The 24,018-nt window shown below is 37.4% G+C and overlaps 1 protein-coding gene across 1 annotated transcript in view; it reads left to right on the top strand.

Moving 5' to 3' along the window:
- Positions 1 to 12,975: 12,975 nt before the first annotated feature.
- LOC134608191 (tumor necrosis factor receptor superfamily member 16-like) overlaps positions 12,976 to 24,018 on the top strand; it is a 28,833-nt gene continuing 17,790 nt past the window's right edge. The window contains exon 1 of the mRNA XM_063450854.1: positions 12,976 to 13,220. Coding sequence (XP_063306924.1) covers positions 13,170 to 13,220 — 51 coding nt within the window. The 5' untranslated portion in view covers positions 12,976 to 13,169. The remainder of the gene's footprint in view (positions 13,221 to 24,018) is intronic.

Genomic DNA, 24,018 nt, shown 5'->3' with positions numbered 1-24,018 from the left:
ATAAAGCAGTATGTCGGTTATTTCTAATACTCGTTATTACTAACACTGCGAGTTCCCTTATATAAAGCAGTATGTCGGTTATTTCTAATACTCGTTATTACTAACACTGTGAGTTCCCTTTAATAAAGCAGTATGTCGGTTATTTCTAATACTCCTTATTACTAACACTGTGAGTTCCCTTTAATAAAGCAGTATGTCGGTTATTTCTAATACTCGTTATTACTAACACTGCGAGTTCCCTTTAATAAAGCAGTATGTCGGTTATTTCTAATACTCGTTATTACTAACACTGCGAGTTCCCTTTAATAAAGCAGTATGTCGGTTATTTCTAATACTCATTATTACTAACACTGTGAGTTCCCTTTAATAAAGCAGTATGTCGGTTATTCCTAATACTCATTATTACTAACACTGCGAGTTCCCTTTAATAAAGCAGTATGTCGGTTATTCCTAATACTCATTATTACTAACACTGCGAGTTCCCTTTAATAAAGCAGTATGTCGGTTATTTCTAATACTCATTATTACTAACACTGCGAGTTCCCTTTAATAAAGCAGTATGTCGGTTATTTCTAATACTCGTTATTACTAACACTGTGAGTTCCAGTTAATAAAGCAGTATGTCGGTTATTTCTAATACTCGTTATTACTAACATTGTGAGTTCCCTTTAATAAAGCAGTATGTTGGTTATTTCTAATACTCGTTATTACTAACACTGCGAGTTCCCTTTAATAAAGCAGTATGTCGGTTATTTCTAATACTCGTTATTACTAACACTGCGAGTTCCCTTTAATAAAGCAGTATGTCGGTTATTTCTAATACTCGTTATTACTAACACTGCGAGTTCCCTTTAATAAAGCAGTATGTCGGTTATTTCTAATACTCGTTATTACTAACACTGCGAGTTCCCTTTAATAAAGTAGTATGTCGGTTATTTCTAATACTCATTATTACTAACACTGCGAGTTCCCTTTAATAAAGCAGTATGTCGGTTATTTCTAATACTCATTATTACTAACACTGTGAGTTCCCTTTAATAAAGCAGTATGTCGGTTATTTCTAATACTCGTTATTACTAACACTGTGAGTTCCAGTTAATAAAGCAGTATGTCGGTTATTTCTAATACTCATTATTACTAACACTGCGAGTTCCCTTTAATAAAGCAGTATGTCGGTTATTTCTAATACTCATTATTACTAACACTGCGAGTTCCCTTTAATAAAGCAGTATGTCGGTTATTTCTAATACTCATTATTACTAACACTGTGAGTTCCCTTTAATAAAGCAGTATGTCGGTTATTTCTAATACTCATTATTACTAACAGTGCGAGTTCCCTTATATAAAGCAGTATGTCGGTTATTTCTAATACTCATTATTACTAACACTGTGAGTTCCCTTTAATAAAGCAGTATGTCGGATATTTCTAATACTCGTTATTACTAACACTGCGAGTTCCCTTTAATAAAGCAGTATGTCGGTTATTTCTAATACTCGTTATTACTAACACTGCGAGTTCCCTTATATAAAGCAGTATGTCGGTTATTTCTAATACTCGTTATTACTAACACTGTGAGTTCCCTTTAATAAAGCAGTATGTCGGTTATTTCTAATACTCATTATTACTAACACTGCGAGTTCCCTTATATAAAGCAGTATGTCGGTTATTTCTAATACTCGTTATTACTAACACTGCGAGTTCCCTTTAATAAAGCAGTATGTCGGTTATTTCTAATACTCATTATTACTAACACTGCGAGTTCCCTTTAATAAAGCAGTATGTCGGTTATTTCTAATACTCATTATTACTAACACTGTGAGTTCCCTTTAATAAAGCAGTATGTCGGTTATTCCTAATACTCATTATTACTAACACTGCGAGTTCCCTTTAATAAAGCAGTATGTCGGTTATTTCTAATACTCGTTATTACTAACACTGCGAGTTCCCTTATATAAAGCAGTATGTCGGTTATTTCTAATACTCGTTATTACTAACACTGCGAGTTCCCTTTAATAAAGCAGTATGTCGGTTATTTCTAATACTCATTATTACTAACACTGCGAGTTCCCTTTAATAAAGCAGTATGTCGGTTATTTCTAATACTCATTATTACTAACACTGTGAGTTCCCTTTAATAAAGCAGTATGTCGGTTATTCCTAATACTCGTTATTACTAACACTGTGAGTTCCAGTTAATAAAGCAGTATGTCGGTTATTTCTAATACTCGTTATTACTAACACTGCGAGTTCCCTTTAATAAAGCAGTATGTCGGTTATTTCTAATACTCGTTATTACTAACACTGCGAGTTCCCTTTAATAAAGCAGTATGTCGGTTATTTCTAATACTCATTATTACTAACACTGTGAGTTCCCTTTAATAAAGCAGTATGTCGGTTATTTCTAATACTCATTATTACTAACAGTGCGAGTTCCCTTATATAAAGCAGTATGTCGGTTATTTCTAATACTCATTATTACTAACACTGTGAGTTCCCTTTAATAAAGCAGTATGTCGGATATTTCTAATACTCGTTATTACTAACACTGCGAGTTCCCTTTAATAAAGCAGTATGTCGGTTATTTCTAATACTCGTTATTACTAACAATGCGAGTTCCCTTATATAAAGCAGTATGTCGGTTATTTCTAATACTCGTTATTACTAACACTGTGAGTTCCCTTTAATAAAGCAGTATGTCGGTTATTTCTAATACTCATTATTACTAACACTGCGAGTTCCCTTATATAAAGCAGTATGTCGGTTATTTCTAATACTCGTTATTACTAACACTGCGAGTTCCCTTTAATAAAGCAGTATGTCGGTTATTTCTAATACTCATTATTACTAACACTGTGAGTTCCCTTTAATAAAGCAGTATGTCGGTTATTCCTAATACTCATTATTACTAACACTGCGAGTTCCCTTTAATAAAGCAGTATGTCGGTTATTTCTAATACTCGTTATTACTAACACTGCGAGTTCCCTTATATAAAGCAGTATGTCGGTTATTTCTAATACTCGTTATTACTAACACTGCGAGTTCCCTTTAATAAAGCAGTATGTCGGTCATTTCTAATACTCATTATTACTAACACTGCGAGTTCCCTTTAATAAAGCAGTATGTCGGTTATTTCTAATACTCGTTATTACTAACACTGCGAGTTCCCTTTAATAAAGCAGTATGTCGGTTATTTCTAATACTCGTTATTACTAACACTGCGAGTTCCCTTTAATAAAGCAGTATGTCGGTTATTTCTAATACTCATTATTACTAACACTGTGAGTTCCCTTTAATAAAGCAGTATGTCGGTTATTTCTAATACTCATTATTACTAACAGTGCGAGTTCCCTTATATAAAGCAGTATGTCGGTTATTTCTAATACTCATTATTACTAACACTGTGAGTTCCCTTTAATAAAGCAGTATGTCGGATATTTCTAATACTCGTTATTACTAACACTGCGAGTTCCCTTTAATAAAGCAGTATGTCGGTTATTTCTAATACTCGTTATTACTAACAATGCGAGTTCCCTTATATAAAGCAGTATGTCGGTTATTTCTAATACTCGTTATTACTAACACTGTGAGTTCCCTTTAATAAAGCAGTATGTCGGTTATTTCTAATACTCATTATTACTAACACTGCGAGTTCCCTTATATAAAGCAGTATGTCGGTTATTTCTAATACTCGTTATTACTAACACTGCGAGTTCCCTTTAATAAAGCAGTATGTCGGTTATTTCTAATACTCATTATTACTAACACTGTGAGTTCCCTTTAATAAAGCAGTATGTCGGTTATTCCTAATACTCATTATTACTAACACTGCGAGTTCCCTTTAATAAAGCAGTATGTCGGTTATTTCTAATACTCGTTATTACTAACACTGCGAGTTCCCTTATATAAAGCAGTATGTCGGTTATTTCTAATACTCGTTATTACTAACACTGCGAGTTCCCTTTAATAAAGCAGTATGTCGGTCATTTCTAATACTCATTATTACTAACACTGCGAGTTCCCTTTAATAAAGCAGTATGTCGGTTATTTCTAATACTCGTTATTACTAACACTGTGAGTTCCCTTTAATAAAGCAGTATGTCGGATATTTCTAATACTCATTATTACTAACACTGTGAGTTCCCTTTAATAAAGCAGTATGTCGGTTATTTCTAATACTCATTATTACTAACACTGTGAGTTCCCTTTAATAAAGCAGTATGTCGGTTATTCCTAATACTCGTTATTACTAACACTGTGAGTTCCAGTTAATAAAGCAGTATGTCGGTTATTTCTAATACTCGTTATTACTAACACTGCGAGTTCCCTTTAATAAAGCAGTATGTCGGTTATTTCTAATACTCGTTATTACTAACACTGCGAGTTCCCTTATATAAAGCAGTATGTCGGTTATTTCTAATACTCGTTATTACTAACACTGTGAGTTCCCTTTAATAAAGCAGTATGTCGGTTATTTCTAATACTCATTATTACTAACACTGCGAGTTCCCTTATATAAAGCAGTATGTCGGTTATTTCTAATACTCGTTATTACTAACACTGCGAGTTCCCTTTAATAAAGCAGTATGTCGGTTATTTCTAATACTCATTATTACTAACACTGCGAGTTCCCTTTAATAAAGCAGTATGTCGGTTATTTCTAATACTCATTATTACTAACACTGTGAGTTCCCTTTAATAAAGCAGTATGTCGGTTATTCCTAATACTCATTATTACTAACACTGCGAGTTCCCTTTAATAAAGCAGTATGTCGGTTATTTCTAATACTCGTTATTACTAACACTGCGAGTTCCCTTATATAAAGCAGTATGTCGGTTATTTCTAATACTCGTTATTACTAACACTGCGAGTTCCCTTTAATAAAGCAGTATGTCGGTTATTTCTAATACTCATTATTACTAACACTGCGAGTTCCCTTTAATAAAGCAGTATGTCGGTTATTTCTAATACTCATTATTACTAACACTGTGAGTTCCCTTTAATAAAGCAGTATGTCGGTTATTCCTAATACTCGTTATTACTAACACTGTGAGTTCCAGTTAATAAAGCAGTATGTCGGTTATTTCTAATACTCGTTATTACTAACACTGCGAGTTCCCTTTAATAAAGCAGTATGTCGGTTATTTCTAATACTCGTTATTACTAACACTGCGAGTTCCCTTTAATAAAGCAGTATGTCGGTTATTTCTAATACTCATTATTACTAACACTGTGAGTTCCCTTTAATAAAGCAGTATGTCGGTTATTTCTAATACTCATTATTACTAACAGTGCGAGTTCCCTTATATAAAGCAGTATGTCGGTTATTTCTAATACTCATTATTACTAACACTGTGAGTTCCCTTTAATAAAGCAGTATGTCGGATATTTCTAATACTCGTTATTACTAACACTGCGAGTTCCCTTTAATAAAGCAGTATGTCGGTTATTTCTAATACTCGTTATTACTAACACTGCGAGTTCCCTTATATAAAGCAGTATGTCGGTTATTTCTAATACTCGTTATTACTAACACTGTGAGTTCCCTTTAATAAAGCAGTATGTCGGTTATTTCTAATACTCATTATTACTAACACTGCGAGTTCCCTTATATAAAGCAGTATGTCGGTTATTTCTAATACTCGTTATTACTAACACTGCGAGTTCCCTTTAATAAAGCAGTATGTCGGTTATTTCTAATACTCATTATTACTAACACCGCGAGTTCCCTTTAATAAAGCAGTATGTCGGTTATTTCTAATACTCATTATTACTAACTCTGTGAGTTCCCTTTAATAAAGCAGTATGTCGGTTATTCCTAATACTCATTATTACTAACACTGCGAGTTCCCTTTAATAAAGCAGTATGTCGGTTATTTCTAATACTCGTTATTACTAACACTGCGAGTTCCCTTATATAAAGCAGTATGTCGGTTATTTCTAATACTCGTTATTACTAACACTGCGAGTTCCCTTTAATAAAGCAGTATGTCGGTCATTTCTAATACTCATTATTACTAACACTGCGAGTTCCCTTTAATAAAGCAGTATGTCGGTTATTTCTAATACTCGTTATTACTAACACTGTGAGTTCCCTTTAATAAAGCAGTATGTCGGTTATTCCTAATACTCGTTATTACTAACACTGTGAGTTCCAGTTAATAAAGCAGTATGTCGGTTATTTCTAATACTCGTTATTACTAACACTGCGAGTTCCCTTTAATAAAGCAGTATGTCGGTTATTTCTAATACTCGTTATTACTAACACTGCGAGTTCCCTTTAATAAAGCAGTATGTCGGTTATTTCTAATACTCATTATTACTAACACTGTGAGTTCCCTTTAATAAAGCAGTATGTCGGTTATTTCTAATACTCGTTATTACTAACACTGCGAGTTCCCTTTAATAAAGCAGTATGTTGGTTATTTCTAATACTCATTATTACTAACACTGCGAGTTCCCTTTAATAAAGCAGTATGTCGGTTATTCCTAATACTCATTATTACTAACACTGCGAGTTCCCTTTAATAAAGCAGTATGTCGGTTATTTCTAATACTCATTATTACTAACACTGCGAGTTCCCTTTAATAAAGCAGTATGTCGGTTATTTCTAATACTCGTTATTACTAACACTGTGAGTTCCAGTTAATAAAGCAGTATGTCGGTTATTTCTAATACTCGTTATTACTAACATTGTGAGTTCCCTTTAATAAAGCAGTATGTTGGTTATTTCTAATACTCGTTATTACTAACACTGCGAGTTCCCTTTAATAAAGCAGTATGTCGGTTATTTCTAATACTCGTTATTACTAACACTGCGAGTTCCCTTTAATAAAGCAGTATGTCGGTTATTTCTAATACTCATTATTACTAACACTGCGAGTTCCCTTTAATAAAGCAGTATGTCGGTTATTTCTAATACTCATTATTACTAACACTGCGAGTTCCCTTTAATAAAGCAGTATGTCGGTTATTCCTAATACTCATTATTACTAACACTGCGAGTTCCCTTTAATAAAGCAGTATGTCGGTTATTTCTAATACTCGTTATTACTAACACTGCGAGTTCTCTTTAATAAAGCAGTATGTCGGTTATTTCTAATACTCGTTATTACTAACACTGCGAGTTCCCTTTATTAAAGCAGTATGTCGGTTATTTCTAATACTCATTATTACTAACACTGCGAGTTCCCTTTAATAAAGCAGTATGTCGGTTATTTCTAATACTCATTATTACTAACACTGTGAGTTCCCTTTAATAAAGCAGTATGTCGGTTATTTCTAATACTCGTTATTACTAACACTGTGAGTTCCAGTTAATAAAGCAGTATGTCGGTTATTTCTAATACTCATTATTACTAACACTGCGAGTTCCCTTTAATAAAGCAGTATGTCGGTTATTTCTAATACTCATTATTACTAACACTGCGAGTTCCCTTTAATAAAGCAGTATGTCGATTATTTCTAATACTCATTATTACTAACACTGTGAGTTCCCTTTAATAAAGCAGTATGTCGGTTATTTCTAATACTCATTATTACTAACAGTGCGAGTTCCCTTATATAAAGCAGTATGTCGGTTATTTCTAATACTCATTATTACTAACACTGTGAGTTCCCTTTAATAAAGCAGTATGTCGGATATTTCTAATACTCGTTATTACTAACACTGCGAGTTCCCTTTAATAAAGCAGTATGTCGGTTATTTCTAATACTCGTTATTACTAACACTGCGAGTTCCCTTATATAAAGCAGTATGTCGGTTATTTCTAATACTCGTTATTACTAACACTGTGAGTTCCCTTTAATAAAGCAGTATGTCGGTTATTTCTAATACTCATTATTACTAACACTGCGAGTTCCCTTATATAAAGCAGTATGTCGGTTATTTCTAATACTCGTTATTACTAACACTGCGAGTTCCCTTTAATAAAGCAGTATGTCGGTTATTTCTAATACTCATTATTACTAACACTGCGAGTTCCCTTTAATAAAGCAGTATGTTAGTTATTTCTAATACTCGTTATTACTAACACTGTGAGTTCCCTTTAATAAAGCAGTATGTCGGTTATTTCTAATACTCGTTATTACTAACACTGTGAGTTCCCTTTAATAAAGCAGTATGTCGGTTATTTCTAATACTCATTATTACTAACACTGTGAGTTCCCTTTAATAAAGCAGTATGTCGGTTATTCCTAATACTCATTATTACTAACACTGCGAGTTCCCTTTAATAAAGCAGTATGTCGGTTATTTCTAATACTCGTTATTACTAACACTGCGAGTTCCCTTATATAAAGCAGTATGTCGGTTATTTCTAATACTCGTTATTACTAACACTGCGAGTTCCCTTTAATAAAGCAGTATGTCGGTTATTTCTAATACTCATTATTACTAACACTGCGAGTTCCCTTTAATAAAGCAGTATGTCGGTTATTTCTAATACTCATTATTACTAACACTGTGAGTTCCCTTTAATAAAGCAGTATGTCGGTTATTCCTAATACTCGTTATTACTAACACTGTGAGTTCCAGTTAATAAAGCAGTATGTCGGTTATTTCTAATACTCGTTATTACTAACACTGCGAGTTCCCTTTAATAAAGCAGTATGTCGGTTATTTCTAATACTCGTTATTACTAACACTGCGAGTTCCCTTTAATAAAGCAGTATGTCGGTTATTTCTAATACTCATTATTACTAACACTGTGAGTTCCCTTTAATAAAGCAGTATGTCGGTTATTTCTAATACTCGTTATTACTAACACTGCGAGTTCCCTTTAATAAAGCAGTATGTTGGTTATTTCTAATACTCGTTATTACTAACACTGCGAGTTCCCTTTAATAAAGCAGTATGTCGGTTATTTCTAATACTCGTTATTACTAACACTGCGAGTTCCCTTTAATAAAGCAGTATGTCGGTTATTCCTAATACTCGTTATTACTAACACTGTGAGTTCCAGTTAATAAAGCAGTATGTCGGTTATTTCTAATACTCGTTATTACTAACACTGCGAGTTCCCTTTAATAAAGCAGTATGTCGGTTATTTCTAATACTCATTATTACTAACACTGTGAGTTCCCTTTAATAAAGCAGTAAGTCGGTTATTTCTAATACTCGTTATTACTAACACTGTGAGTTCCAGTTAATAAAGCAGTATGTCGGTTATTTCTAATACTCGTTATTACTAACACTGTGAGTTCCCTTTAATAAAGCAGTATGTCGGTTATTTCTAATACTCGTTATTACTAACACTGTGAGTTCCCTTTAATAAAGCAGTATGTCGGTTATTTCTAATACTCATTATTACTAACACTGTGAGTTCCCTTTAATAAAGCAGTATGTCGGTTATTTCTAATACTCGTTATTACTAACACTGCGAGTTCCCTTTAATAAAGCAGTATGTCGGTTATTTCTAATACTCGTTATTACTAACACTGCGAGTTCCCTTTAATAAAGCAGTATGTCGGTTATTTCTAATACTCGTTATTACTAACACTGCGAGTTCCCTTTAATAAAGCAGTATGTCGGTTATTTCTAATACTCATTATTACTAACACTGAGAGTTCCCTTTAATAAAGCAGTATGTCGGTTATTTCTAATACTCATTATTACTAACACTGCGAGTTCCCTTTAATAAAGCAGTATGTCGGTTATTTCTAATACTCATTATTACTAACACTGCGAGTTCCCTTTAATAAAGCAGTATGTCGGTTATTTCTAATACTCATTATTACTAACACTGCGAGTTCCCTTTAATAAAGCAGTATGTCGGTTATTTCTAATACTCGTTATTACTAACACTGTGAGTTCCCTTTAATAAAGCAGCATGTCGGTTATTTCTAATACTCGTTATTACTAACACTGTGAGTTCCCTTTAATAAAGCAGTATGTCGGTTATTTCTAATACTCGTTATTACTAACACTGCGAGTTCCCTTTAATAAAGCAGTATGTCGGTTATTTCTAATACTCATTATTACTAACACTGCGAGTTCCCTTTAATAAAGCAGTATGTCGGTTATTTCTAATACTCGTTATTACTAACACTGCGAGTTCCCTTTAATAAAGCAGTATGTCGGTTATTCCTAATACTCATTATTACTAACACTGTGAGTTCCCTTTAATAAAGCAGTATGTCGGTTATTTCTAATACTCGTTATTACTAACACTGCGAGTTCCCTTTAATAAAGCAGTATGTCGGTTATTTCTAATACTCGTTATTACTAACACTGTGAGTTCCAGTTAATAAAGCAGTATGTCGGTTATTTCTAATACTCGTTATTACTAACACTGCAAGTTCCCTTTAATAAAGCAGTATGTCGGTTATTTCTAATACTCGTTATTACTAACACTGCGAGTTCCCTTTAATAAAGCAGTATGTCGGTTATTTCTAATACTCTTTATTACTAACACTGCGAGTTCCCTTTAATAAAGCAGTATGTCGGTTATTTCTAATACTCATTATTACTAACACTGCGAGTTCCCTTTAATAAAGCAGTATGTCGGTTATTTCTAATACTCATTATTACTAACATTGTGAGTTCCCTTTAATAAAGCAGTATGTCGGTTATTTCTAATACTCATTATTACTAACACTACGAGTTCCCTTTAATAAAGCAGTATGTCGGTTATTTCTAATACTCGTTATTACTAACACTGCGAGTTCCCTTTAATAAAGCAGTATGTCGGTTATTTCTAATACTCATTATTACTAACACTGCGAGTTCCCTTTAATAAAGCAGTATGTCGATTATTTCTAATACTCGTTATTACTAACACTGTGAGTTCCCTTTAATAAAGCAGTATGTCGGTTATTTCTAATACTCGTTATTACTAACACTGCGAATTCCCTTTAATAAAGCAGTATGTCGGTTATTTCTAATACTCATTATTACTAACAGTGCGAGTTCCCTTTAATAAAGCAGTATGTCGGTTATTTCTAATACTCATTATTACTAACACTGCGAGTTCCCTTTAATAAAGCAGTATGTTAGTTATTTCTAATACTCGTTATTACTAACACTGCGAGTTCCCTTTAATAAAGCAGTATGTCGGTTATTTCTAATACTCATTATTACTAACACTGCGAGTTCCCTTTAATAAAGCAGTATGTCGGTTATTTCTAATACTCATTATTACTAACACTGCGAGTTCCCTTTAATAAAGCAGTATGTCGGTTATTTCTAATACTCATTATTACTAACACTGCGAGTTCCCTTTAATAAAGCAGTATGTCGGTTATTTCTAATACTCGTTATTACTAACACTGCGAGTTCCCTTTAATAAAGCAGTATGTCGGTTATTCCTAATACTCATTATTACTAACACTGTGAGTTCCCTTTAATAAAGCAGTATGTCGGATATTTCTAATACTCATTATTACTAACACTGTGAGTTCCCTTTAATAAAGCAGTATGTCGGTTATTTCTAATACTCGTTATTACTAACACTGTGAGTTCCCTTTAATAAAGCAGTATGTCGGTTATTTCTAATACTCGTTATTACTAACACTGCGAGTTCCCTTTAATAAAGCAGTATGTCGGTTATTCCTAATACTCATTATTACTAACACTGCGAGTTCCCTTTAATAAAGCAGTATGTCGGTTATTTCTAATACTCGTTATTACTAACACTGTGAGTTCCCTTTAATAAAGCAGTATGTCGGTTATTTCTAATACTCGTTATTACGAACACTGTGAGTTCCCTTTAATAAAGCAGTATGTCGGTTATTTCTAATACTCGTTATTACTAACACTGCGAGTTCCCTTTAATAAAGCAGTATGTCGGTTATTTCTAATACTCATTATTACTAACACTGCGAGTTCCCTTTAATAAAGCAGTATGTCGGTTATTTCTAATACTCATTATTACTAACACTGCGAGTTCCCTTTAATAAAGCAGTATGTTAGTTATTTCTAATACTCGTTATTACTAACACTGCGAGTTCCCTTTAATAAAGCAGTATGTCGGATATTTCTAATACTCGTTATTACTAACACTGCGAGTTCCCTTATATAAAGCAGTATGTCGGTTATTTCTAATACTCGTTATTACTAACACTGCGAGTTCCCTTTAATAAAGCAGTATGTCGGTTATTTCTAATACTCATTATTACTAACACTGCGAGTTCCCTTTAATAAAGCAGTATGTCGGTTATTTCTAATACTCATTATTACTAACACTGCGAGTTCCCTTTAATAAAGCAGTATGTCGGTTATTTCTAATACTCGTTATTACTAACACTGCGAGTTCCCTTTAATAAAGCAGTATGTCGGTTATTTCTAATACTCATTATTACTAACACTGCGAGTTCCCTTTAATAAAGCAGTATGTCGGTTATTTCTAATACTCATTATTACTAACACTGCGAGTTCCCTTTAATAAAGCAGTATGTCGGTTATTTCTAATACTCATTATTACTAACACTGTGAGTTCCCTTTAATAAAGCAGTATGTCGGTTATTTCTAATACTCGTTATTACTAACACTGCGAGTTCCCTTTAATAAAGCAGTATGTCGGTTATTTCTAATACTCGTTATTACTAACACTGCGAGTTCCCTTTAAGCAGTTGTTGGCACAGTAAGTCCCCTTTAAGTTAATGCAGCATTTACATAGTTAAAAGCCATTGTCTCCTCTCTCTCTCTTTCTCTCCACCCAAGTTGGTGAAACCTTCCCCCTCCCTCCCTCCCTCCCTCCCTCACCTGCCCCCTCTCCAATCACCATCCTACAAACTTCTTCCTTTTTTAAGGATTTGGGAGGTTTCCCCCCTCTCCCTCCCCCCCAGCCTCTTAGATTCCCCTCTTTTATGTCTGGATGTTAGAGACAGTTTGAAGCTGTTAGTTGGGTACAGAGTGGGCACTCAGCACTCACACTGAGGAAGCCGGGTCCCTGGGAGAGAGAGAGAGAGAGAGAGAGAGAGAGAGAGAGAGAGAGAGAGAGAGAGAGAGAGAGAGAGAGAGAGAGAGAGAGAGTGAGAGTGTGCAGGATACAGTGTCTCTCTCATTGCTACATTGCACAGTCTCTTACAGTGCAGGATACAGTGTCTCTCTCATTGCTACATTGCACAGTCTCTTACAGTGCAGGATTACTCTGGGCACAGTGTCTCTATACTGGACTAGCAAGAACCCCAAATCTGATCTCCAGCTGTGAACATCTGTCTGGGAGCCATGTATCTGAGTGGGACCCTATTAACTGTGTCACTGCTGCTGCTTAGCCAGGTGAGTAGTGTAACCCCCTCAGTGCCAGCTCAGTGCTGTGCCTATTTACAAAGTGATTTCATCAAAGCTAAGTCAGTTTTTGTGGATTCTGTGATTTTTATACTTTGTTTAGTGTTTGCTGTCTGTCTAATGTCCACACTGACTCAGTTCTGGAGTTTTGGGTTTTCGGGGTGATTCCCATTCTGGTAAAGGGCTGCTGCCCAGATTTTGGCATTTGGGCGCCTATTGTTTAAGTATTAGGCGTGAGCGGTTTTATACCTTAACCGGTTTATTTGCTGTCTTCAGAATTGTACACTTTTTCTTCTGTTTGGCTGTTTTGTACATTGGCCAGTTCGGCCAGGGCAATATGAACAATGTCTGGCTAATGTGAAGATTAGTTTCAATTTCTATGCAGGATAAGCGCAGACAATATTCTGTAACTGATTCCAGGATAGGTAATAGAGGTTTAGGGCGGCAGTCATTTCATTTTTTCTTTCTGTATAAATGTATGTGACTTGTTACCGCAGCAATTCTTCAAGTAATCCTGTGAAATGATTTCAATTGGCTTTTATGATATGATGGAGATGATATCCGCTGAATGGTGAATTAACCGCAAACTATATTTAAGTCAGAATAGTCCAGGTTTTTTCTGGGTTATTTGTGAAGTGGAAGGGAATTACAAATTTGAGGCCAAACCAGCCGAGCTGTAAAAGTTTACAAAACTCGGTCCTGCGCTCTAACTCCCACTATCATTTTTTTGGAGCGTTGAAAAATGAAAAAGTTTAAAAGTTTTGCAACTTGTGCGCCCTGGCTCCGAATCTGCAACTCTCCCCAAATTCTCTGTTTTGTGAAAAACCTGTTGAGTACTATTTGCAATTTGACTATTTAGCGAATAAACCCCTCGACATTAAATAACGAAACACGTAAAACCTTTATGCCACAACAGCTGAGTGCAACATTGTACAACCCCCCTGTATGTGCATGTGAGATGGCCACTTATAATTAGCAAACTTGGGTTTGAATTCACTATTTAGTGGATAAAACCTGCACGTTTTCACCTTGGGTTTCTGCAAAGTGGCCAATGGCATTTGCTCTTAGGAAATGCTTTCTTGCTTTATATACTTGTTGGCGTTCCTTGTGTACAGCGCTGCTGAACATGTTGGTGCTCCTAAAAAAAACCACACAATTATTTAGAATATGCCAAAACAGGGAATTTACAGGTGTTCGTTGCTATTCCGACTTCAATTCACTACGATATGGAACTTAATGAATGAACTCCCAAGCGATAAATTGTCACAGTAAGACACAAATCTGCCAATAATGAATAATTGAACAGGTATTTGAAACTTTTAGGCCAAATTGGGAGAAATTCTCCCGGTGTATCGATTTCACCAGCTCTACTTGTTGTATATAATATGGTCATTTTCTTTTTCCTTTATTTAAAATTCTGACATTAGTAAATACGACCCACTGACCATGCCTGGCTCATGCCTGTGGCCCACGAAGGGTTAAAATAATATCTCTCTGTGCGCCGCAGCATGCAGAGCAAATTAGATTGCAAGCTCTTTTGGCATGGGGTCAAGAATGCTCCGCTTATAAACCTCTCATACATCCTGGCAGACAAAACGCGTTCTGTGTTTGAGCTCTCTGTGTGATGATGTCACAAAAAAGGTGTTTTATTCCTCAAATGACTGAGGAGAAGCATGGCAGACAAGAATTAGAAAGAGGGATGTGTAAACTTGTTTATACATGCTGCCGCTCATTAGGGAAAAAACGCACCCTCTGATCCTATAAAAAGATTAGGCAGGAGGGGATGAAACATGTCCCACACGTTAATGTCAGCAGGAGACTCTGTCACCGGCCAAAAATTTGTATAACTTTAACCTCTTAAGGACCAAACTTCTGGAATAAAAGGGAATCATGACATGTCACACATGTCATGTGTCCTTAAGGGGTTAAAGACTAACCATCGTGCAGGAGTCGACAATCTTTCGGCACTCCAGATGTTGTCAACTACATCACCCATGATGCTTCTAACAGTCATAATGCTGGCAAAGCGTCAGGGGAGATGTAGTCCATAACATCTGGTGTGCCGTAGGTTGCCTAGCCCTGCAGAGGTGGCCGTGTGTGCGGTTCTGCTTGGCATACAAGGGGTTAATCCATTTTTAATAATTTGATTTATTTTTGACTTTCTTTTTTATCTTAGTCATTATTTTATCTTATGTTGTCAGTGGATGGACTTAAATAGAATATATATGTAGACGGGTGTTCATTTAAAAAAAAAAAAACGCATTTAAAGCATTATATTGGTTTCTAAATATGTCAGCTGAAGGTGCGGATAAAGTTTTAGATGTTCCGTTCTCGCTTTATGTAAATCGCCAACATGGCTGCCTTTTTAGTAAAATTGGAGAATAATCAGATGTGCTGGAACCCAAGTGGGCACAATATGTTTTTCCATTCGTACTAGAAGGGTAAGGCTGTTGCGTGATGGGAATCTAAATAGACATGTTCGCAAATTTAACTAAATTGCATGGTTTGTGCAGTGTTATGTCGGAGGTTTTAAAACTCTTAACCGCAGAACATGCAGTGTTAAATCAAAATAAAAAGAGGCAAAATACTTCTACATTTTCACTTAAATATCTTTTTTTTTTCGCTGGGAGCTGCGTGACCAACAGACTTCAAAGATTTGAAACGTTGGTGTCTATAAAGTGTTTCAGAAGTGAGTCATTTTACGGCCCTTTGTGCGGTGTACAAAGCCATTTGTCAGTGGGGGAAAGCTGATGTGGAAAGACAGGAATTTGTAGAACGATACAATGGGATGTTAATGTTGGCATCTTAATTGAAACAAGCAAACTGTACTGCTGTCTCCTATTATAGTCTTTTTTGCGTTTGTACTTGAATTACCTACAATCTACAGAAAAACCAATGGCGGCTCACAATTTAAAACACGCTGGCTCTGTAAATGGGCGTAAAATGTCCTTTCTGGAAGCCATTATTTCCTTGACATCACTGTTACGCAGAATGGGTTTTCTGGGTATTGTACGGTATTCCTTGTTCAACTGGGTCTGTTATGGTGACTGTGTCTCTGCGTTAATGAGAAACAGGCATTGCTGCGCACTCTGCTATAAAATATATTACTTTCTGTGCAGAAAGAATTGACATCAAATATTTTGCGAGATGAACTCTGACATGCATGGGTGCTCGGGGTCACTGTAATGCAATGAATACCAGCGAGATGGAGATTTCATAGAAAAAGGTCCAGGGTACCGTCCTCAGGATGTGTGTCTGGTCAGAGGAAGGACAAACGGTGTGAAACTAACAGGGGAAGCTCAGAGAGGATGTGGCACCTCTGAGATGTTTGCACAGCCCTGCTGTTTGCGAGCCTCTCAGGGCGCAGTCTGCCATACTGTGTGAATGGCTGGGATGGAGGCACAGTGCATTGTGGGAGGGACACTAGGCCAAGAGCTGCACATGACGTTATGGAATGGAGATACCATGTGCTTTGGAATTATTACAGTTGCAGGGTGTGAATATTTGGGTGCGTCCCTGGTTATATTCTCTATCTGTTCATCGTGTATCTGACAGCAGTTTGATCCGGGGGATTCCTCTAGCCCCAGCTATCAGATCATGGTTCTCACCCCACAGCAGTGTTTCTGTTCTTTGTTTATATGGTATTTGGGTGCATTGGGTATTAGCCAAACATTGACGGGTATTATGTCTTACCTGGTGCAAGAAATCAAGTGTTCCTGTGAGATGCTGCGGTGCTGAATAAGCCAAGAGGTGCCAGACATTCCTTCTAACCATTAAAGTAGTTTGTCTGGGGTTTTCACCACACTGGCTGGGCTTTGGCCACAGAGACTAGAATTTGGCCACACGGGCTAGGTTTTGGTCATACAGGCTACATTATGGCCACACAGGCCGAGTTTTGGCCACACCGACTAGAATTTGGCCACTAGGCCAAGTTTTGGCCACAGAGACTAGAATTTGGCCACACAGGCTGGGTTTTGGTCACACAGGCTGCATTATGGCCACACTGGCCGGGTTTTGGCCACACTGGCTGGGTTTTGGCCGCACATTCTGGGATTTGGCCAGCTTGGCTGGGTTCTGGACAGTCAGAATCTCTATATTATAACCAATTATTGTCCATATTCTCTCCTGGGAGACCGTATACGTTATATCTCGTACCTTCTGGAATTATAATCTTGCATGTACTCTAATAAACAGTTATAGAGCAGAGACAATGTAATTATATAACCATTTAATTCCCTTTAGTGATAATGTCTGTACACCCTGACGCATTGTGTGGCAGCCTTGGCCACGATTTGAGGATTTCCCAACCTGTTCACAAGGATCACTAATTAGTTCACCTGTTCTAAAGCAGGATTTATTCTGCCTCTCGGTGCGATTCTTGGTGAGAGCTTTGATGAATGTATCGATTAAACGGTATGTGTAATATTCAGTTGCCCAGTTGAGATGTCAGTTCTAGCACTAAGCTTGCTTGGAAAAAGGGCTTCAAATTCCTAATTTCCTTAAAGGAACACTATAGTCACCTAAATTACTTTAGCTAAATAAAGCAGTTTTAGTGTATAGATCATTCCCCTGCAATTTCACTGCTCAATTCACTGTCATTTAGGAGTTAAATCACTTTGTTTCTGTTTATGCAGCCCTAGCCACACCTCCCCTGGCTATGATTGACAGAGCCTGCATGGAAAAAAAAACTGGTTTCACTTTCAAACAGATGTAATTTACCTTAAATAATTGTATCTCAATCTCTAAATTGAACTTTAATCACATACAGGAGGCTCTTGCAGGGTCTAGCAAGCTATTAACATAGCAGGGGATAAGAAAATCTTAATTAAACAGAACTTGCAATAAAGAAAGCCTAAATAGGGCTCTATTTACAGGAAGTGTTTATGGAAGGCTGTGCAAGTCACATGCAGGAAGGTGTGACTAGGGTTCATAAACAAAGGGATTTAACTCCTAAATGGCAGAGGATTGAGCAGTGAGGCTGCAGGGGCATGTTCTATACACCAAAACTGCTTCATTAAGCTAAAGTTGTTCAGGTGACTATAGTGTCCCTTTAAATGAAAGGTTTAAAGTGCAGCCTGGCACCCTTCCCTTGCATGCTTGCCCACAGAGCTTGCTCTCTGGTTGGGGACGCTGTTGCAGACAGTCTGGCATCTCATTCTCAAGGGTTCGTTCATGATCCGAGAGAAACTTGCACTGAGTTTGCAACGTAATATTTTTTGCTCCTAGACAGTCTGTGGAAGCTGTCAGTGAATCCAGTTACCCTCTGATTTCCTGGAACGGGGTATTTGTGGTCCTCATTAACTGTTTGGGATAATAACCCATCTCTGGAACCATGATTTTGCGCATCTTGCTTGTCATAGAGTATATATGGGGATCTTTCTGTCCAACGAGAACCATTACTCTGCTGTCAGACTACATTTCCCATAATTCTCTGCCAGTCCATGTCTGAAATCAGATCATGGAATTTGCAGTCGGAATATCAGCAGCAGAGTCTGTTCGTCCTCATCTGGATGTTCTTTGCTCTACAAATGCTCTTCAGTTAGGTTCTCTGGGATGGAAGTGCAGGCAGGAGTGCCACTGAACTCACAGGAAGTGGAAAGGTTAATATTTGGGATCAATAAAGCAATATTAATATGAACGCCTGCCGCCAGTCGTGGCCGCAGGCCCAGGATACCCGAGTGGTCGCTGTAGATATGAATTACAGCTGTGTGTAGTGGGTGGATTCAGGATTGTTTTAATACTTTCTCTGTTACGTGTGCCCTTCACAGTAATAGATCTTAATTTTTATAACTATGTTAATTCTATAAGTATTAATCAATGCAGCCTTACCGGGGGGAATTAAACCAAATGTTTCTCTGTTTGTAAATACAAGAAATACAGTCCTTTCTAGATCTCCAGAAACTCTATAGCATTAGGAATACAAACCTGTATCTTATGGTGCCCCTGTCCCTAGTTATATTGTTATAGGAAAATGGGTGAAAGGGATTTTATTTACCCTTGTCCCTACTGGCATCTCCCCCTCCCGCCATAATATCGAGGAGATATCACTTCCTCCTATCGGCGGTCCAATCCAATGCTGAGGGCGCCGGATGCACATGCGCAGCCGTTTCTGTATGTGCATCCAATGCTTCTCATAGGGAAACATGGAATCCACTGCTTTCTTATGAACTGCAGTTTTACTTAGTATTTCAACCGAAAACACCTCTAGCGTCTGTCAGTGTCTGAGGGTCAGAGCCGCCTTTTACCCTTCAAAGAAAACATTGCCCTTTCTAGAATTTGGCAATGTTTTACCTTGGTGTGTCTGAAAGCATAACAGAGCTCCACAGCAATAATACTCCCAATAATGTGTCTGAGTGTATAACAGAGCTCCACAGCAATAATACTCCCAGTAATGTGTCTGAGTGTATAACAGAGCTCCACAGCAATAATACTCCCAGTAATGTGTCTGAGTGTATAACAGAGCTCCACAGCAATAATACTCCCAGTAATGTGTCTGAGTGTATAACAGAGCTCCCCAGCAATAATACTCCCAGTAATGTGTCTGTGTGTATAACAGAGCCCCACAGTAATAATGCTCCCAGTAATGTGTCTGAGTGTATAACAGAGCTCCACAGCAATAATACTCCCAGTAACGTGTCTGAGTGTATAACAGAGCTCCACAGCAATAATACTCCCAGTAATGTGTCTGAGTGTATAACAGAGCTCCACAGCGATAATACTCCCAGTAATGTGTCTGAGTGTATAACAGAGCTCCACAGCAATAATACTCCCAGTAATGTGACTGAGTGTATGACAGAGCTCCACAGTAATAATGCTCCCAGTAATGTGTCTGAGTGTATAACAGAGCTCCACAGCAATAATACTCCCAGTAATGTGTCTGAGTGTATAACAGAGCTCCACAGCAATAATACTCCCAGTAATGTGTCTGAGTGTATAACAGAGCTCCACAGCAATAATACTCCCAGTAATGTGTCTGAGTGTATAACAGAGCCCCACAACAATAATACTCCCAGTAATGTGTCTGAGTGTATAACAGAGCTCCACAGCAATAATACCCCCAGTAATGTGTCTGAGTGTATAACAGAACTCCACGGTAATAATACTCCCAGTAATGTGTCTGAGTGTATAACAGAGCTCCACAGCAATAATACTCCCAGTAATGTGTCTGAGTGTATAACAGAGCTCCACAGCAATAATACTCCCAGTAATGTGTCTGAAAGCACAACAGAGCTCCACAGCAATAATACTCCCAGTAATGTGTCTGAGTGTATAACAGAGCTCCACAGCAATAATACTCCCAGTAATGTGTATGAGTGTATAACAGAGCTCCACAGTAATAATACTCCCAGTAATGTGTCTGAGTGTATAACAGAGCTCCACAGCAATAATACTCCCAGTAATGTGTCTCAGTGTATAACAGAGCTCCACAGCAATAATACTCCCAGTAATGTGTCTGAGTGTATAGCAGAGCTCCACAGCAATAATACTCCCAGTAATGTGTCTGAGTGTATAACAGAGCTCCACGGTAATAATACTCCCAGTAATGTGTCTGAGTGTATAACAGAGCTCCACAGCAATAATACTCCCAGTAATGTGTCTGAAAGCATAACAGAGCTCCACAGCAATAATACTCCCAGTAATGTGTCTGAGTGTATAACAGAGCTCCACAGCAATAATACTCCCAGTAATGTGTCTGAGTGTATAACAGAGCTCCACAGCAATAATACTCCCAGTAATGTGTCTGAAAGCACAACAGAGCTCCACAGCAATAATACTCCCAGTAATGTGTCTGAGTGTATAACAGAGCTCCACAGCAATAATACTCCCAGTAATGTGTCTGAGTGTATAACAGAGCTCCACAGCAATAATACTCCCAGTAATGTGTATCAGTGTATAACAGAGCCCCACAGTAATAATACTCCCAGTAATGTGTCTGAGTGTATAACAGAGCCCCACAGTAATAATGCTCCCAGTAATGTGTCTGAGTGTATAACAGAGCTCCACAGCAATAATACTCCCAGTAATGTGACTGAGTGTATGACAGAGCTCCACAGTAATAATGCTCCCAGTAATGTGTCTGAGTGTATAACAGAGCTCCACAGCAATAATACTCCCAGTAATGTGTATGAGTGTATAACAGAGCTCCACAGTAATAATACTCCCAGTAATGTGTCTGAGTGTATAACAGAGCTCCACAGCAATAATACTCCCAGTAATGTGTCTGAGTGTATAACAGAGCTCCACAGCAATAATACTCCCAGTAATGTGTCTCAGTGTATAGCAGAGCTCCACAGCAATAATACTCCCAGTAATGTGTCTGAGTGTATAACAGAGCTCCACGGTAATAATACTCCCAGTAATGTGTCTGAGTGTATAACAGAGCTCCACAGCAATAATACTCCCAGTAATGTGTCTGAGTGTATAACAGAGCCCCACAACAATAATACTCCCAGTAATGTGTCTGAGTGTATAACAGAGCTCCACAGCAATAATACCCCCAGTAATGTGTCTGAGTGTATAACAGAACTCCATGGTAATAATACTCCCAGTAATGTGTCTGAGTGTATAACAGAGCTCCACAGCAATAATACTCCCAGTAATGTGTCTGAGTGTATAACAGAGCTCCACAGCAATAATACTCCCAGTAATGTGTCTGAAAGCACAACAGAGCTCCACAGCAATAATACTCCCAGTAATGTGTCTGAGTGTATAACAGAGCTCCACAGCAATAATACTCCCAGTAATGTGTATGAGTGTATAACAGAGCTCCACAGTAATAATACTCCCAGTAATGTGTCTGAGTGTATAACAGAGCTCCACAGCAATAATACTCCCAGTAATGTGTCTGAGTGTATAACAGAGCTCCACAGCAATAATACTCCCAGTAATGTGTCTCAGTGTATAACAGAGCTCCACAGCAATAATACTCCCAGTAATGTGTCTGAGTGTATAACAGAGCTCCACAGCAATAATACTCCCAGTAATGTGTCTGAGTGTATAGCAGAGCTCCACAGCAATAATACTCCCAGTAATGTGTCTGAGTGTATAACGGAGCTCCACAGCAATAATACTCCCAGTAATGTGTCTGAAAGCATAACAGAGCTCCACAGCAATAATACTCCCAGTAATGTGTCTGAGTGTATAACAGAGCTCCACGGTAATAATACTCCCAGTAATGTGTCTGAGTGTATAACAGAGCTCCACAGCAATAATACTCCCAGTAATGTGAGTGTATAACAGAGCTCCACAGCAATAATACTCCCAGTAATGTGTCTGAGTGTATAACAGAGCTCCACGGTAATAATACTCCCAGTAATGTGTCTGAGTGTATAACAGAGCTCCACAGCAATAATACTCCCAGTAATGTGAGTGTATAACAGAGCTCCACAGCAATAATACTCCCAGTAATGTGTCTGAGTGTATAACAGAGCTCCACAGCAATAATACTCCCAGTAATGTGTCTGAGTGTATAACAGAGCTCCACAGCAATAATACTCCCAGTAATGTGTCTGAGTGTATAACAGAGCCCCACAACAATAATACTCCCAGTAATGTGTCTGAGTGTATAACAGAGCTCCACAGCAATAATACCCCCAGTAATGTGTCTGAGTGTATAACAGAACTCCATGGTAATAATACTCCCAGTAATGTGTCTGAGTGTATAACAGAGCTCCACAGCAATAATACTCCCAGTAATGTGTCTGAGTGTATAACAGAGCTCCACAGCAATAATACTCCCAGTAATGTGTCTGAAAGCACAACAGAGCTCCACAGCAATAATACTCCCAGTAATGTGTCTGAGTGTATAACAGAGCTCCACAGCAATAATACTCCCAGTAATGTGTATGAGTGTATAACAGAGCTCCACAGTAATAATACTCCCAGTAATGTGTCTGAGTGTATAACAGAGCTCCACAGCAATAATACTCCCAGTAATGTGTCTGAGTGTATAACAGAGCTCCACAGCAATAATACTCCCAGTAATGTGTCTCAGTGTATAACAGAGCTCCACAGCAATAATACTCCCAGTAATGTGTCTGAGTGTATAACAGAGCTCCACAGCAATAATACTCCCAGTAATGTGTCTGAGTGTATAGCAGAGCTCCACAGCAATAATACTCCCAGTAATGTGTCTGAGTGTATAACGGAGCTCCACAGCAATAATACTCCCAGTAATGTGTCTGAAAGCATAACAGAGCTCCACAGCAATAATACTCCCAGTAATGTGTCTGAGTGTATAACAGAGCTCCACGGTAATAATACTCCCAGTAATGTGTCTGAGTGTATAACAGAGCTCCACAGCAATAATACTCCCAGTAATGTGAGTGTATAACAGAGCTCCACAGCAATAATACTCCCAGTAATGTGTCTGAGTGTATAACAGAGCTCCACAGCAATAATACTCCCAGTAATGTGTCTGAGTGTATAACAGAGCTCCACAGCAATAATACTCCCAGTAATGTATCTGAGTGTATAACAGAGCTCCACAGCAATAATACTCCCAGTAATGTGTCTTTAAACTACAATAAATGTGTTTAGAAATCAGTCTGTGTAAATGATCTTGTTATAAATTTTATTTTAGTTGTATAAACGATTAATACATCACCTAAAGTTTCTCAGAACAGTCCCACACCCCTTCCCTCCCGTCCCTGGCCACGCCACTTACACCCATAAAATGAAAGGATTCCTCATTATCCGTTTGAAATTTTGGAAGGTGTGCGTCTTGTGAACACCCAACTAAGTCGCATTGATTTGTATAGTATTCATATTCAGGGCATGATTTATAAAT

Source organism: Pelobates fuscus, chromosome 4 (assembly GCF_036172605.1).
Source record: "Pelobates fuscus isolate aPelFus1 chromosome 4, aPelFus1.pri, whole genome shotgun sequence".
NCBI lineage: Eukaryota > Metazoa > Chordata > Amphibia > Anura > Pelobatidae > Pelobates > Pelobates fuscus.
This window is presented reverse-complemented; position numbering and strand designations above follow the sequence as displayed.